Below are 15,753 nucleotides of genomic sequence, written 5' to 3' on the forward strand. Positions count from 1 at the left end.
TAAGATACCTGCTTAAATTCAGGCTTTTAATTAATTTAAATTTTAAACACTCTAAGCTATTGCTTTGAAAATGTTTTTAAATGATTTTATGATTAAGACAATTAAATCACAAACTTAAATATAATAATATATATATATATATATATATTAATAATAATAAAAATTCCTTTTTAATGACTAAAATGTCCTTGGTATATACCTCCCATCACTGCTTCTGTTTTAAAACTAATCTCATTTATTTTGTTGGCCACTTTTTAATTTCAATAAAAATAAACAATAAACTAATACGCACAGTCCCGCCAAGTTCCCGTCACATTTTCTGTTATATCCTAAAGATAACGTTGTCACTCGAATACCGTTGCCACGCGAGGCTGCCAGCGTACTGGACTCTGACTGGATGCGGTACCGTTACTTTATAACGGCTATGGTAACAGCTGCAGCAACAGTTTCCGCAAAGCGTGCCACACATGGCGGGTGGTGGATGCTGTGGATCCTAAGTGACCTGCCCCAACAAAAAACTAAGGCAGTGGGTCGCCATGTTAACGGCATGTTAAGTAAGGTACAAGAGAAGTACATTTTACTACTTCAAATTAAGCTCTAAATAATTTGATACGTGAATAAAAAATTTAATTGTTTAACTAAATAAATATTTGTCTATTTTTTTAATAATAAAACAAAATTGTTTACTAATTCCAAAAGCCTTTTTGTTGTCAATTTACAATTTAAATAACATTTTACTAAAAAAAACTCTCAATAAAGCTTGTATAAATAAAATTATGGATTAACTTGCCTGATGATAAATTCAATATTCTTCAATATTGTCAAATTAAGGATAGTTTTTATATTAATTTAGAAATTATCAGTCTAATTGAGTTAAATTAAGTTATATATAGTTTATGATTAAGTTCTAATTATTACAAACTAATCTTCAATAGGGCTTTAATCATTATTATCGGCCATCAAGGTTACCTGTATGTGGGGGCACATTACAAGATGGCTACCAACCTCTATTCGAAAATGAGTTTTCTTAAGCTTCAGCCAAAGGTGGGTCGCACAGGTGAGCCCGCAAGTGACAGGGCGGCAATGAAATATGCAGGTGCATTCATTTGGCATCCAAGGCAATTTCGCAGTCAGCAGGACGAGGCGCTGCCATTTTTGTTAACCTCAACTCTAAACTCTCAGCGCTGTTCAGGCCAACACTATAAGAAAAAGTAGGACTTAAAAATCTAGACTAAATAACTTAATAAATATAGCATCAAAATTAATTACAGTTACAGAAATAAACTTTAAACAAATCTATAGAACTTATAAAGCCTAAAAGATCTAAGATTTAAAGACTTTCCACCTATAGGATTGTATTTTCCTAGTGTTTGCATTCCTTGCTACCTGACAGCGACACCAGTTAACGTTACAACGCGTGGCCACATTTCTGCACACCTTCACCTGCGTACATATGTAAGCACTTGCACATGGCACATACATCCTGTGGAGTGCTCATCCTTCATCTTGATGTATGGCCATCAAGCATCGGACTGGATGAGTGCCGGGGAAGGGAAATGGAAAGAGGGGCGCCTGCACCGTTGCACTCCCCGAATGGTGTTAATGAAATTCAAGCTGGGTTCCAAAATTTGCATTGCCACATGATACGCAAATCATATGCAGCACACGAGGATAAGGGTTCCATTATTAATAAGATACGTGGAAAATATTTGAATTTCCTTGATATTATTCATTAATGATAAAATTATTCAAATTTTATAGTGTTTATCATTTGTAATTAAACAAAGTTATTGTATATTTGTATTTATAATAACCAAACGCAATTCATAACCTTATGTATAAATTACTAATAGCTCTGAAATTAAATATTTTAAATTGTATAAAATACTACAGAGATTAGTAAAAGTGAAGCCAAAGTTTGTATATCTTTACAGGTCATATATGGATCAGGGGTCGAATTTAAAATATATTATAACTAAGCCAAAAATGTATTAATTTTAAATCGAAAAGCGGTGTTGTGTTATTTATTATTTACTAAATAAAATTATAATACCCTTCAAGACCGGAAATATTAGAATTCCTTAAAATGCATATTTTCCCATATTTTTAAAATTGGTTGGAAAAATAATGTTCAAAAATGACATAACTAAATCACGCTGAAAACCCACAAAAAAAAGTTTTTCCAAACAATTAAAAAATGTTACCTTACTCCTAAAGTACACACATAGAAGTCAGGCCATAATTTATCAGGGACATGCTCAACAGCCACGCCCATGTCCTTGTGTGTAATTCCCATTCCCTGCCCCAAAGGATGTCAGAAGTCAAGATCGAAAACAATGAAGAGTTATAGCCAGCCGGCCCTTAGCAAGTCTGCGTTTAATTTCTTTTTCAGTGACATTGTGGAAAAGCGAACTGAAATCAAACAGACTCCTGCAGCTTGGCGAACTTTGGAATATCTGCTCGGCATGTTGTTTTAAGCAATACAAATCGAGCCCAAAAACTTATTGAATAGAATTTCAGTTTCGCTTACAGAAAACTTCATATTTCTGTTTTTTGTGTGCTCTGCGAAGGAGGCGAGGAAGGACGCCACTCAAGAAATCCAGATGGGGTTTGGTATCCGGCTCTCAACTTTACCCCGTTCAATTTCTTTATAATTTTACCAAGAAATTGCCAAAAACTTTAACAGCTTTACGAATTCGAATGGAAAAAATAAGCAGCCTGTTTAATTCCAAAATAAAATAAGGTATTGAGCTTGTAGTTTAATAGAGAATTTTAAGAAATTTATAAATAATATAAATTATATTTATAAATAATACTAAATATAAAGAAAAATTATGAATAGTAAATTAATTCAATAAAAACTTTAAATTGAATACAATAGCTCAGGTCAAAATTGAAGTAAAAACAATAGTAACAACCGAGATAACCCCACCAATTGGCCAAAAAGAGAGGAATGGGACACAATCAGAGAAAGTGGGATATTGGGGGCTTTCGGTCACAGCCGAAAATGCTTGGCAGCCATCGAGTGGCGGTACACAAAATTCATTAAACATTTCCAAACTGCATATTTGTCGTGGGCTCAAATGCGAGCATTGCGACCCGCGGATGGGCCCCCCAGTGGACATCAGGATGTGTCGAAGCAGCTGCACCCATTCCCCAGAGTGCACCCAAAATGCCCTGATTTATTGCCTCGATGCCATGCTGACATTTGGTTCGCAGCCAGCACCTTTCCAATGCATTCAATGCTATTCGATTGCCAGCAGAGGACTTAAAGTCAAGGGTATTTCTTGTTGATGTTCAATTCTAATAGGAAAATATTTTAAATAGGAAAATAGGTTTTTTAAATGTTAATTAATGTTAAATGTTTAATAAAAACATAATGGGTTTATTTTGGAAAAGATCAGTTCAGATAGGTGGTCCTAAATCGGCTTGTAGTCCAGCTTCGATTCTAGCTTTTTGTTGTCGGCTATTTTGCGAACCGCCTTCATAAAGTCCTCCTGGATGACATACTCACGATCCGAACGCAGGGCAAACAGCCCGGCCTCCGTGCAGATGTTCCGCAAATCGGCGCCGTTAAATAGGTCCGACAACTTGACCACCGCCTCGTAGTCAATTTCGCCGTGCTTGGCCAGCGGTTCTGCGTGTATCTTCAGGATCTCCATGCGCGACATCTCATTGGGCAGCGGTATCTCCAGCTTTCGATCCAGTCGCCCAGGACGAAGGAGGGCCGGATCTAGGGTATCCGGCCGATTAGTGGCCATGATCATCTTCACCTGGCCAAGGGCATCAAAGCCGTCCATCTGGTTGAGCAGCTCCATCAGGGTGCGCTGGATCTCGCGATCCGCAGAAGTGCCCTCGGAGAAGCGTCGGCCCCCAATGGCGTCGATCTCATCCATGAATATGATGCACGGTTGATGGTCACGGGCGTAGGCAAACATCTCGCGAATCAGACGCGCACTCTCCCCAATATACTTGTCCACAATGGCCGAGGACACCACCTTGAAGAACGGTGTTTCTGTCATTCATTACTTGATCCCCACACCAAAAGCTTACCTTAAGGAAATTGGCATCCATCTGTGAGGCGATGGCGCGGGCCAGGAGAGTTTTACCGGTGCCAGGTGGGCCGTAGAGCAGGCAGCCCTTGGGCGGATTAATGCCCACGCGTAGGAACAGCTCCGGATTGAGCAGCGGCAGCTCAATGACCTCGCGCAGCTCACGAATCTGCTCGCTCAGGCCTCCAATCTCCGAGTAGTTGACGTTTCCTGGATCCTCGTGCGTCATATTGTACACCAGGGGATCCACCTCACGCGGCAAGTACCGCATAATGGTCAGGGTCGTCACATCGAGGGCAACTCGCGTGCCGGCCTTCAATTTGTCCTTGTTTATCTGCCGCCGACAACCGACCACGTAGCGCGGCCCATTGGAGGCCTTCACTATGAAGTTATCCGGAGTCAGCTGCTTGAGGATCTCCCCCAGCATCTGGCCCACGCTCTGCAAGGCCTTCAGGTCCTCCTCGGATTTCTCGAACTGGGCATTGATGACCTTGAACTTGTCGCGCAGCGCCTTCAAGCGGGCCTCGATCTCGCGGTGCTCCAAGAGCTTGGTGCGGTAAGCGGTTAAAGCCTTTACGCGCTCGTCGTCCAGCGGGGGACGTGGCAGTTCCTGGGCGGCCATTGCAATCGGCTTTTCTTATGTGTATTTAATTTTCGAAACGAATGGGACAACTCCGACTTGCTCGAAATTGTGCAAACTCACTGTTACGATTTTGACGTTTGGCAAGTTTGAAGGACTTGATGTCCTGTAATCGGTACTAATATCGATATATCGATGTTGAATGGAGCTGATTATAATTGTATATTTACACCGACCTGAGTTACCTATCGAAATCGAAATTAACGCAATAAAGCAGCCTGGTGTAAATAGGCCCTTAAAATATTCAATATAAACAAAAACATTTAAATGTATATAAAATAATAAATAACAAAATTAAATAGTTTTACGGAATTAAAGATTTGGAGGGCGAAAGAGAAACATACCGAAACGTGGGGAAATTAAATTTCAGTCACAATCCTATGTGAGAAAATTTATAAATATATTGTGTGATTTCAAAATATGTTTACTTTGTTTATTTTTTAGATTATTTTAAATTAATTGAATTTTAATTATTTGTATTTTCTATCAATACCAATATAAAAACACAAAATTACTGCTCATTTTAAATTATTTAATTATTGAACACACAAATCAATCATTTAAAACTCTTTTGTTTTCGGGCCTTATTCACACGTTTCAATATTTTCCCCGCTTTTTTGTAGTAGTATTGAAAGAAGTTATCGAAGCTCAAACGAAGCCGTAAGAATCGATGTTGTCCCACCTCTAAAAAAAAAAGCAAATCACGATTGAAACAAGTGAAAAAGTGTTTTTTAAGTGTTTAAAGTGTTTTTAAAACGAAGTGCCAGTAAATAAAGCGACTAACTACTACATATGGATGTATCAGGGGATATCAAAGATATAAATATGGATCTAACGACTGCGCTCGCTATTTATTCCCTCAAATCTCAAAATGTTTCAGAGTTTGCAAACCTTGGCTTCTAAGGTTGGCTCTTTTTCTTAATTTTACTTGCTTATTCTACATATATTTTATTTTATACTTAAATTATGTTTATTTTTAGTATATTCTGTTTATATGTATATTATTTAGTTCAGGTGGAAAGGTCGTAAAAAAGTGGGAAACTGTATGAAAGCTGCACAAACTGTACTTCAATAATGAAAAAATCGGATTCTTATATGTATGTATGTACATACATACATTCATTCATATGTACCGTACTCTTTATTTGAATTTTTGCATCAGTTGATGAAAAGCTGCAAGGGAAAAGCTAACGAGGTAAAAAGCTTTCAATAGCTTTTTGTAAGGAACTGTCCATGATAACTTGGCTGTGTAGAAACTTACAGGTGGCGACATTCACTTACTTTTCAGATAGAATAGTGATAGTGCCCCTTATTGGACTTTATTGATGCATGCCCTGTAGGCGGTGCGGATGGATGTGCAGTTCTGGGTCACGGCATCGAAATACCCTTCGCCGCAACTGAGCAGTTCGCTCTCCTTATTGTCCAAGCACCTGTAGTAGTTGTGACACCCCTCCACTTCGGCAATCTCGTAGCCCTCAGTGCGTCCATCGCATCGATCCCAAGGACACTTCTGACTCTCCCGCGGCACACACTCCTGATGTTCCTGGCTGAAGAAGTAATCCGCTCCGCAGAATTGCCTGGTGGGTCGGGGGTCTGGTCCGACAGAGCCGACATCATGACAGTAGTAGTAACCACGGCAAGTGGCTCCATCCGCGACGAGCTTGTTCCTCAGAGGTACCTCTGGGGTGCCGCACACATTCTCCGGAACCGGATGATGCTCACAAGCCACGTGCTTCAGGGCCAGACATTGCCCCGAGGCCGTGTCGTAGTACTTGCCGGGTTCGCAGGTGTTCGACACAAGCTTATAGTTCTTGCATGTAAAAAACTTGTTGCAGTTCTTTTCGTCACGGAATGGCACTCCCGTTGGTACCACGTCGCACATTTCGAACCTAGCTCCACAGGTTGTGTTGGCCAGACACTTTTGCTGGGTTTGATCGAAGCTTAGGCCCCCATCGCATCTTCCGCTGGTACGCACTTTCTCCCTTTCACAATAATACCAGTTTGAGCAATTGAGGGTGTCACCCACATAGCCCTGCGTAGACGAACTGCACGGTGGATTGCAGTAGGTGCTATCCAAGGTCTTAGAACAGGCACCACTCTTTAGGTTGAAATAAGGAGTCTCAACGCCACAAACTCCTCCGTGGATGCTTACGGAGTTCCGGCAGACAATCCACTCGTTGCAACCGCCTGGCTTTCGTAGCTTTGTTCCATTGGCGAAAAAGCGGCAAATGTCCTCGGAGGAGCTCAAGTATTGGGTCTGACTGCTGAGATGTACCATCACCGCCAGCAGCAGGGCGGGCAGGCAACAAGAGCTGGGAGATCCTGAAAGTATTTAAAGGAATATTAGTCTGTATTTTAGGAGGTCGTTTAAACTGGATATTACCTGGCATTTTAAGTTTTGGTCTTTCGTAGCTGAAAAAGGTTTAACTAACTTACTGAAAGGCTTCAGCTCCCGCTTTTATACCACATTCTCTGCTAGATAAAGCAATTTTTATTCTCATTTTTGTAAAACATTCACAGCAGATAAGATTTGGTTCCGCAGTTCCCTAACCCAACATGGGTTTAATAAGCTTTTCTCCGGTTGAATGTCTCTTTAATTAAAGAAAAACAATGTCTTAATCAAGTGAAACTTTAGGTAGAAGAGAAAAGAGGTAAAGACAAAGCAAAGGTGAAGATTTGATACTTTTATGATTAATGAACTTTGAAATTATATAAGCTGGCATTGTTTTGTATTTAACATTTAACTTTTATGTTTATTATTTATTATATTTCACAGCTAGATTTTACAGAAGATTCAATTGACCAAACTCCCACTGAAATTAACTAAAAAATGAGATTGTAGTAGTTTAATTATTGCACCCTTTTATTTAAATTAAGTATTAATATCAAGCACAGGCATCGTACGATTTCTCAGCGTCCGTGCACGCCTGAGCTTTTACATCGAAGTACTGATTATCGGGGCAGACCATAGGATCTGTCTCGCGGCCATTCTCGCACCTGTAGTAATGCTTGCATCCTGCATCCTCCGCCACTTCGTAGCCATCCTGCCGGCCATCGCACCGATCGTGAGCACACTTTTGGCTTTCGCGTGGCATGCAGGCCTGTCGCTCCTGGTTAAAGAAGTTGTCCGTGTCACACTGTTGGTAGATGGGATCCGGATCGGGAATTCCGGAACCGAGATCCCGGCAGTAGTAGTAGCCCCGACAGGTGGCACCGTCCGCGACGAACTTGTTGCGCACGGCCAGCTTCTTGGTGCCGCACACGTCCTCCGGCAGCGGATGGTTGTCGCAGACGACCAGCTTCTTATCGATGCATTTCCCCTGCTCAGCGCTGTAGTAAAGACCGGTGGCACAAACGTTTTCCGTTAGCTTGAAGGTAGTCTTGGCGCAGGTGTAGTACATGTTGCAGTTGGCGGGGTCGCGGAAAGGCACGCCCGGTGGCACAATGTCGCACATATCGAACTTGGCTTCGCAGACGGTGTCCTTGGCCCAGACGCACTCCTTTTTTGTTTGATCGAAGTACTGGCCAGTGGTACATTTTCCCTGACCCATCTGGGTCTTGCCATCACAATAATACCAATTGGCACAATTTAGGGTATTTCCAACATAACCGCTCGTGGATGCGGTACACGGGGTGCTGCAGTAGGTGGTGTCAACGCTTTTGTAGCAAGCCTTTTGTCCCAGATTGAAGTATGGCTTGGCCGCGGTGGTACAGGCTCCACCCTCGACGGTGGCAAAGTCTTTGCACTCTATCCATTCTGTGCAGCTGCCGGGCTTTCGCAGTTTCACTCCATCCGCGAAATCTCGGCAAATATCCTCAGTGGTGTTCAGATAATGGGTCAGCGCCTGGGTGCTCAATTTAACCATCGAGACCACCACCAAGGCATGCAGACACCACGAGCTTGAGAGTCCTGCAATGAGTTATCAATTAGTGTCTCCGTTTCTATCCAAAGAGTCCAGTTCGTTGGCAGCACCTCGCATTTCGGTATGGGTCCTCCTACACTTCGCTTTCAGTAAAATAGATACAACTAACTTTTTGCCAAAGCCACCGCGGCATTTTATAGAATTCCCTCAACTCACTGATTTTCCCATTTCGATGACACTAATTTACTACATCCAAAGGAGATAAGATTCGGGGGGTTGTCAGATCAGATCAATTTAATTTCGTTGTGACGGTGTGACCAACATTATATCACAAAAGTCTACGTCTCTGTTTAAACTTTAAAGTTAACAATGGTTTGGGTAAACAATCCATTTTTAAGTTGTGAATTATAATTTCCCAAATTAGTTACAGCTTTCTAAAAAATTTAAACCATATTTATATTTAAATTTTCTTTGAGGACTTCAAAATATAAACATTGTCCTTCAACTTTAAGTTATTTTACTTTGTATAAAGACTTTTGTCAGAGAGTGTTTGTATTTGGCCTTGAAATAATGTTCATTGGACAACTTGTATTGTTAATTGAATCAGTTAATATGTCAAATTTTAATTTAACGACAATCTAAACACTCTTTCACTAAAATAAAATAAAATCCATTGAAGAACTGTTTTTGATTTGAAGTTTTAATGGAATGGAAAAGGTCTTTATAAAAATAAGAATAAGAAATTTAATAAGTTTTATTATAAAATAGTTAACTATGATTTTTAAGCTCAAGAGTAATATTATCCATTCCCAAGCAGATGTCTTTATAATTACAACGATTTCTCGCTAACAGTAGCCATATTATTTATAGCTTTTTGCCAAGATAAGAATACTATTAATTGTATATTATATGGCAAGCAATTACGCTAGAGTATGTCATGTCTTTTATTTATAGATAAAGGAACAAAATAAGACAATGTTAAGCTATTGGTGTATCGGTTGACATATTTTTTGTTGGATTTTCCTAACTTTGTTTGTCGCCTTCACTGAGATCACGCAAAGAACTTGAGAGTTTATTGTAGAGTTTATCATCAATCAAACTAAAAGGTTCTGTAGAGGCATTCTGTGACACTTTATGTCTCTGAAGCGATAACAAAATTGTTTCCATTGATGACTAAGCGAATGCGGTTCACTTATTCCGATCGTAGCCGGTCAGATTCACGTTTGCATTTCATTGGCTTCCCTTGGCAACTCGGTTGCCACTTGGCACTCATAACATGTTCATATACATTGCTTGCTTGGCTTTAAAGTTTAATCGAGTTTCTTGAAACGTTCACACAGTTAATGTTTGTATTTTTTCGACACTCTGCTGATTGGTTCTTATCAAAAGCACTGATTTCGAATGGTGCTAGAGTTAAATAAGCGGGTGTCTCCTTGATATCTATGCACCAATCGATCTCAGTTCTTCGATTCGAACTGTCCTCGGTATGCACTCCCTCAAATCCTGCGATCCTGCCGCCGCTGATGTCACAATTGGACTGAGAGCCGTATTAACAACGATCGTTGACAAGGCGAGTGCCGTTGATGACTGCGTATAACACAGACGCGACCCCAGTTTAAATCTGAGAAACCTGTTACACCTGAGAAGATTTTTATAATAGACAGACGGCAGAGCCCGTACGCTCCCTGTCCCTTAAGATGAATGTGTGTTTGCGATGGCATATCCACTCATATTTCCGCTGGGCTGTCTTTTGTTGCCCCTTATGGCCTCCTACGAGCAGCCGTCTCCGGAGCGATGCGTACAATGTAATAGATACCGAAGAGTCTAAGCCTTTCCAACTCAAGTGCCTTTGCTGGGCCTTAGTACCCACAACTTTTGCTCTTCTTTCTTTCATTTAGGTTTCCATAAGTTTGGTAATTTAATTCAAGCGTACTTGCTTAGCATTTGAATAATTAGAATTGCATTGTCTTGGGTTTCATTCCAACTCGAGAGGCGACAAGCAGGAAGCCTCTCACCGCAGTAGTCTTGGACTTGGACTATATGCTTCTTCTGGTTCTTCTATACCAATAACAGTACTTGTCATGAACCGATTGCATTTCTGTGACAAATATCTATGTATCTGCCCAGGCCGGCTGAGTAGCCCAAGTGAAATGACAGGGAAAAGTAATTTTTGTCATTAAAAAAAAAGTACCTAAACTATGCACACATCTTTCATATAAATTGACAAGTTGGAAGCTATTTTTGGTGGTTTGTTTAACCGTTCTGAATGGGTTTGCTATCGGGATATTTGAATCGGCAAGATTGCATGCAATTCTAGGAATTATAGAAATGTATACATAGACACACCTCCGCTCTTCGATAGCGGCTAAAATAGGTCCGCTTGGCTATCACCATCCCGAAAAGTACATACCCTAAAAATCAAAATAATTGTAAATATAAAATTTAAAAAAAAAATGTAGTAAAAAAGAAAGTATAATCACCACAATAATATTTTAAAATATAAATAATAAAAGGTGAATTTAAGTATTTAAAAATATTAAATAAAATTATATAGGGGTCAGTATTATTAGTTAAATAATTTTATAGCTTACACTCCCTGAAGAATTAATGGGTATTCAATTAAAGTAAAGAGCTTCTTATTTCCTGTAACTTTTCCACAACATCAATTGTGCTTTCGCTTAAAAATCCTTGGTGTTCATGGAGTATCCCATAGTCGAGCATTATCACTTGTGGCTCTGCTCCTGTATCGAGTGTATCCGCTTCAAAAGTACGCGAGACTGCCACTTCAATTTGAGCGACAATAAACGTCATTTAATTTCAAGTGTTCAATAAAGCGATGAGAATGATTAGGCAGCTTTCGTGTTGTGCTTATCGGGGAGTGTGCAAGAGAAACATAAATTAAGCAGACGCCAGGGCGGTTGCGGCGCCAAAAACACATTCAACAGTTGAGAATCCGCAAGACCTATGCCAAATTTTAGGAAAACTTTATGGCCATGTGAGGGAGCCGGGCTTGATAAGGGCCTCAAGTCCCGCCCCGAGCCCAAGGCATACACACACCTAATTATTCTGGCGCAAAACAAATCAGTTGGTGAACTAATCGACAGATTGATATGGTGATTGGTATTATCAGAAGATTGACTACTGATTTGGGGGCCTCGAGGCACAGTTAAATGCTGCCACTCTGCCTGGTTAGCCACTTAGTCGTTTGCGAATTTTGAACCATTCGGAAGCCAATCAGACGACAATGCGCCAAACCGAATCCAGTGGTGAGTAACTAGAGGAGCCAATCCCGGAATATGGTTTACTCTTACCCACTACAAAAAATTCTAGCTCTTTGGGCGCTACTGCTGCTGGCCGGAGGTCTTCAAGTTGCGGTAGCCCAGTTGGCGGATGTCTGCATTTATGAGGAGGACGGCACTCGACTTCCTCTGGCCACGCACTGCTCTCGCTTTGTGGTTTGCCAAAGAGGAGAGGTGTCCATCATTGGTAGCTGCCCGCGAGGCCTTCACTTCAATCGCGAGCTTGGAGAATGCGACTTCCAGTGGAGAGCCAACTGCCTGGGACTATCCTCCTTCGCCGGAGCAGATGACCAGTGTACGTGCGACTGCTGTGCTGATGAGTGCCAGGATCCCATAGATGAAGAAGATGTAGATGAAACAACCACTGAGGACTGCGGTCCGGACACCACCACCAAGTCACCAGTTACTCCGAGTCCCCCAGATTCCACTGATCCCACAGAAGTCACCACAAATCCCGATGACACCACCAACTCCTCCAACACTACGCCAGCGAGTCCAGGCGTGGTACCCACATACTGCTCCAGTCCCCGTACCGACTGCGTCGCGCAGGAGAGTGGCGCATTGTTAGATATGCCCGGAATTTGCGTCAGGTTCATCCAATGCAGCAACGGATGCGTGAATGAAATGCCCTGTCCCAGTGGCCTGTATTTCAGCAAGGAGCTGGGTCGGTGCGATAACCCGGATAAAGTGGATTGTGAGATAACTGCTGATGCTGAGGATGAGGTGGTGGGACCGTCCGGAATCGCATGCACCAGCGACGCTAAGTGCAATAAGCAGCCCGATGGAACGATGTTTGCGGACCCCAATTCAAACGGATACTTTATTTGCCAATGCCAGTGTGCCATTGCAATGGAGTGTGATCCTCAGCTGGCTTTCAATCCGGCGGTGAATGTTTGTGACTGGCCCAAAGGCAACAACACTGAAACCGGTGGCGATACAGGGGGCGGTGTCTCATCGGTTCTCTGTCCCAGTGGCCTTGTTTACAATGCAACCTCAGATCAGTGCGACTATCCTGAGGGCTATGTACCCGAGGTGCCCTGCAACAGCACCAGCCCTGTGTGCAAGGGCCAGCCCGAGGGTGAGCTCTTCCAGGTGCCCGGCTCTTGCAATACGTTCTACAAGTGCAATTACAACTGCGCCGTGGAGCAATTGTGTCCCAACAATCTAATCTTCGACCCTGAAAATGATATATGTGTCTACCCAGATGCTTATGAATGCGAATGGGAGTATACGCCGCCATCGGGTCCGAATGCTGGCCCCTCTGGCACATCCTGTGAGAGTAACGGTCGTTGCTTGGGCAAAAAGGAGGGTACTTTCCTGCCTTCAGAGACAAACTGTGGACGGTATGTGGTTTGCCAGTGCGAGTGTGAAGTCGAGATGGAGTGCTCAGATGGGTTGTACTGGGATCAATCCCAAAAGACCTGCAATTATCCCAATAAAGTCAATTGCACGCTCTAACTGACCTATTGTAGAATAAAGGAAATCATTATCAAAGCCATATCTTAGCTGTATTTATTAATGAAACTGGGGCTAATAAATCATTATTATCAGCCAGCAGCTGCGGGTTATCGGTCAGGACGAGAGCTGTTATAAATAACTATTACCCAGAGAGGAAAGGGGTACATGGAGATATCTTCTTTTATGTGGGGCCTTCAGCAGCAGTGAGAGGTCTGCAACAAAACAATTTCCTTCTGCACTCAGGGAGTTTGCAGATTCTCCACTCACCAATGTTTTGGGTGGTATAAATAGTGACAATATCTTTTGCTTGTATAACTACTGTAAGAGTATGCTGATAACATCAATAATGATGCCCTACTATCACCGGCACATGCTCTGAAGCAGGAAAAGACATTTCATTATTTTAATTGCAGGTTAATATAAAAGCCGATATGGACCAAAGGCACATCAGTGAACGTTTGATATGCGGAGTGCCAAGATGGCCCAATTCAAAACTAAGCACTATGGTAAGCAACCAAAGTAAAGCACTGAATGAATGGATATTCACCCTGAATTTATAGTGGTTTCCCTGTGCCTGGCTCTTTCCCTTTTCGTGGGATCCCTGAATGCAGAGTGCTGTACGGATGGCGAGACAAAATGCGACCCGGATGATTGCACCAAGTATAGTGTGTGCTGCCATGGCGAATTTGTTTCCAAGTCTTGCATTGACGGAGAGTATTGGAACCCGGAGATTGGAGAATGCGACACTAACAATGGAGAGTGCTATCCGCCGAATTGTGAGGAGGGGGAGATCGAAGCCAATCCAGATGACTGCGCCGGGTATCTGGAGTGCGTGAACGGTATCGTGGTAGACCAGAGCTGTCCCGATGGATACTTCTTCAACGAGACTGAATGCACTCGCGACACCTGTGGAGTTTGCGTTAATTGCACTGAAGGAAGCACCAAACCAGAGCCTTCCGGTGACTGTACTAAGTACCTGCTTTGCTCCGGTGGAAAGTACGTAACTGTATCCTGTGATAGTGGCTATTACTGGAACAACACCTGGGGAGAGTGCCTAGAGGACAATGGCGAGTGCAACGGCAGTCCATCTTGCACAGAAGGAGAGTTAGAGTGGAATCCTTTGGACTGTGCTGGTTACCGGTTATGCTCCAACGGCAGCTTGGTGAACAAGACGTGCCCCGATGGTGCCTACTTTGACAACAACATGCGTGCTTGTGTTCAGGATACTAATGGAACCTGCGTCAACTGTACCGAGGGAAGCAAACAGCCAGAGCCATCCGGTGACTGTACCAAGTACCTGCTTTGCTCCGGTGGAAAGTACGTAACTGTATCCTGTGATAGTGGCTATTACTGGAACAACACCTGGGGAGAGTGCCTAGAGGACAATGGCGAGTGCAATGGCAGTCCATCTTGCACAGAAGGAGAGTTAGAGTGGAATCCTTTGGACTGTGCTGGTTACCGGTTATGCTCCAACGGCAGCTTGGTGAACAAGACGTGCCCTGATGGTGCCTACTTTGACAACAACAGGCGTACTTGTGTTCCGGATACTAATGGAACCTGCGTCAACTGTACCGAGGGAAGCAAACAGCCAGAGCCATCCGGTGACTGTACCAAGTACCAAATTTGCGCGGGTGGAAAATACGTTACCATGTCCTGTTCTGCCGGCGAGTATTGGAATAATAAAAGCAAGATCTGCGAGACGGACAACGGAGAGTGCAATGGCACCCCATCATGCACGGAGGGCGACAAGAAGGCAAATCCGTCGGATTGCGCCGGATACTTGCAGTGTGTGAACGGCAACTATGTTGCCATGAAGTGCTCTGCTACTGAGTTCTTCAACACAACACTGAATAAGTGTGTTGTCGACACAAATAACGTTTGCATCCCCAAGACCTGCGACCCTCAGTGCTGCGATCTTCCCAACAATTCGATGTGGCCCGTGGAGAAGAACTGCTCGGCCTTCTTCCAGTGCGTCAACGGCAAGTACGTTCAGCAGAGGTGCCCCAACAATCTGCAGTTCAACAACATCACGAGTGATTGTGACTACCCCGAGAACGTCGGCTGCGACGATGGAACTGCGCCGCCCAGCGGTCCCAGCGCCGGTCCCTCTGGAACCTACTGTGAGAGTCAAGGGCGTTGTGTTGGCCAGCGCGACGGAACCATGTTTGCTGGGGCCAACGCTTGCAGCTCTTCGTATATTGTCTGCCAGTGCGAGTGCGAGGTGGATTTCAGCTGTTCATCCGGACTCGTCTTCAATGAGCAGATCAAGACCTGCGATTGGGCGTCCAATGTAAAATGCTGAATATCTCAATAAATACGTCTTAAGCAGCACAGATGGGTTTTTTGTTTCCAATGGGTACTTGTTTCGTGCAAATGACACATTAAATCTACAAGATATCAAAATGCGTTGACTTTTTATAAAACTAGCTATCGCTGACTTT

The 15,753-nt window shown here is 42.8% G+C and overlaps 6 protein-coding genes across 6 annotated transcripts in view; 2 read left to right on the forward strand and 4 right to left on the reverse strand.

Moving 5' to 3' along the window:
• Positions 1–355, reverse strand: part of LOC108073797 (uncharacterized) — an 87,912-nt gene extending 87,557 nt beyond the window's left edge. The window contains exon 1 of the mRNA XM_017165568.3: positions 200–355. The gene's annotated coding sequence lies outside the window, so the exon portion shown is untranslated. The remainder of the gene's footprint in view (positions 1–199) is intronic.
• A 2,981-nt stretch (positions 356–3,336) lies between these two features.
• Positions 3,337–4,785, reverse strand: Rpt4R (Regulatory particle triple-A ATPase 4-related). The gene is made up of 2 exons (XM_017165584.3): positions 4,054–4,785; positions 3,337–3,998 (listed from the first exon to the last, which is right to left on the reverse strand). The coding sequence occupies exons 1-2, from the start codon at positions 4,672–4,674 to the stop codon at positions 3,420–3,422; spliced, it is 1,200 nt and encodes a 399-aa protein (XP_017021073.1). The 5' UTR covers positions 4,675–4,785; the 3' UTR covers positions 3,337–3,419.
• A 658-nt stretch (positions 4,786–5,443) lies between these two features.
• On the forward strand, positions 5,444–15,636 carry LOC108073774 (chondroitin proteoglycan-2). The gene is made up of 3 exons (XM_017165541.3): positions 5,444–5,596; positions 13,726–13,818; positions 13,873–15,636. Exons 2-3 carry the CDS (start codon positions 13,776–13,778, stop codon positions 15,612–15,614), a joined length of 1,785 nt encoding a protein of 594 aa, XP_017021030.3. The 5' UTR covers positions 5,444–5,596; positions 13,726–13,775; the 3' UTR covers positions 15,615–15,636.
• On the reverse strand, positions 6,002–7,082 carry LOC108073776 (peritrophin-48-like). The gene is made up of 2 exons (XM_017165543.1): positions 7,076–7,082; positions 6,002–7,014 (listed from the first exon to the last, which is right to left on the reverse strand). Exons 1-2 carry the CDS (start codon positions 7,080–7,082, stop codon positions 6,002–6,004), a joined length of 1,020 nt encoding a protein of 339 aa, XP_017021032.1.
• LOC108073775 (peritrophin-44) lies at positions 7,549–8,684 on the reverse strand. Its single transcript, XM_017165542.2, has 2 exons — positions 8,666–8,684; positions 7,549–8,602 (listed from the first exon to the last, which is right to left on the reverse strand). The coding sequence occupies exons 1-2, from the start codon at positions 8,670–8,672 to the stop codon at positions 7,578–7,580; spliced, it is 1,032 nt and encodes a 343-aa protein (XP_017021031.2). The 5' UTR covers positions 8,673–8,684; the 3' UTR covers positions 7,549–7,577.
• LOC108073805 (chondroitin proteoglycan 2) lies at positions 10,757–13,352 on the forward strand. The gene is made up of 2 exons (XM_017165579.2): positions 10,757–11,821; positions 11,886–13,352. Exons 1-2 carry the CDS (start codon positions 11,800–11,802, stop codon positions 13,310–13,312), a joined length of 1,449 nt encoding a protein of 482 aa, XP_017021068.1. The 5' UTR covers positions 10,757–11,799; the 3' UTR covers positions 13,313–13,352.
• Positions 15,637–15,753: the final 117 nt, after the last annotated feature.

This window comes from Drosophila kikkawai, chromosome 3L (assembly GCF_030179895.1).
Source record: "Drosophila kikkawai strain 14028-0561.14 chromosome 3L, DkikHiC1v2, whole genome shotgun sequence".
In the NCBI taxonomy this organism is placed as follows: domain Eukaryota; kingdom Metazoa; phylum Arthropoda; class Insecta; order Diptera; family Drosophilidae; genus Drosophila; species Drosophila kikkawai.

What these genes read in the sequence shown, in the direction of transcription:
- Rpt4R (XM_017165584.3), bottom strand. Translation starts at nt 4,674, where the DNA reads ATGGCCGCCCAGGAACTGCCACGTCCCCCGCTGGACGACGAGCGCGTA. An exon ending in TGGATGCCAATTTCCTTAAG is followed by an intron (nt 3,999 to 4,053) that starts GTAAGCTTTTGG and finishes CCGTTCTTCAAG; the next exon opens with GTGGTGTCCTCGGCCATTGT.
- LOC108073805 (XM_017165579.2), top strand. Translation starts at nt 11,800, where the DNA reads ATGCGCCAAACCGAATCCAGTG. An exon ending in GCGCCAAACCGAATCCAGTG is followed by an intron (nt 11,822 to 11,885) that starts GTGAGTAACTAG and finishes AAAAAATTCTAG; the next exon opens with CTCTTTGGGCGCTACTGCTG.
- LOC108073774 (XM_017165541.3), top strand. Translation starts at nt 13,776, where the DNA reads ATGCGGAGTGCCAAGATGGCCCAATTCAAAACTAAGCACTATG. An exon ending in ATTCAAAACTAAGCACTATG is followed by an intron (nt 13,819 to 13,872) that starts GTAAGCAACCAA and finishes CTGAATTTATAG; the next exon opens with TGGTTTCCCTGTGCCTGGCT.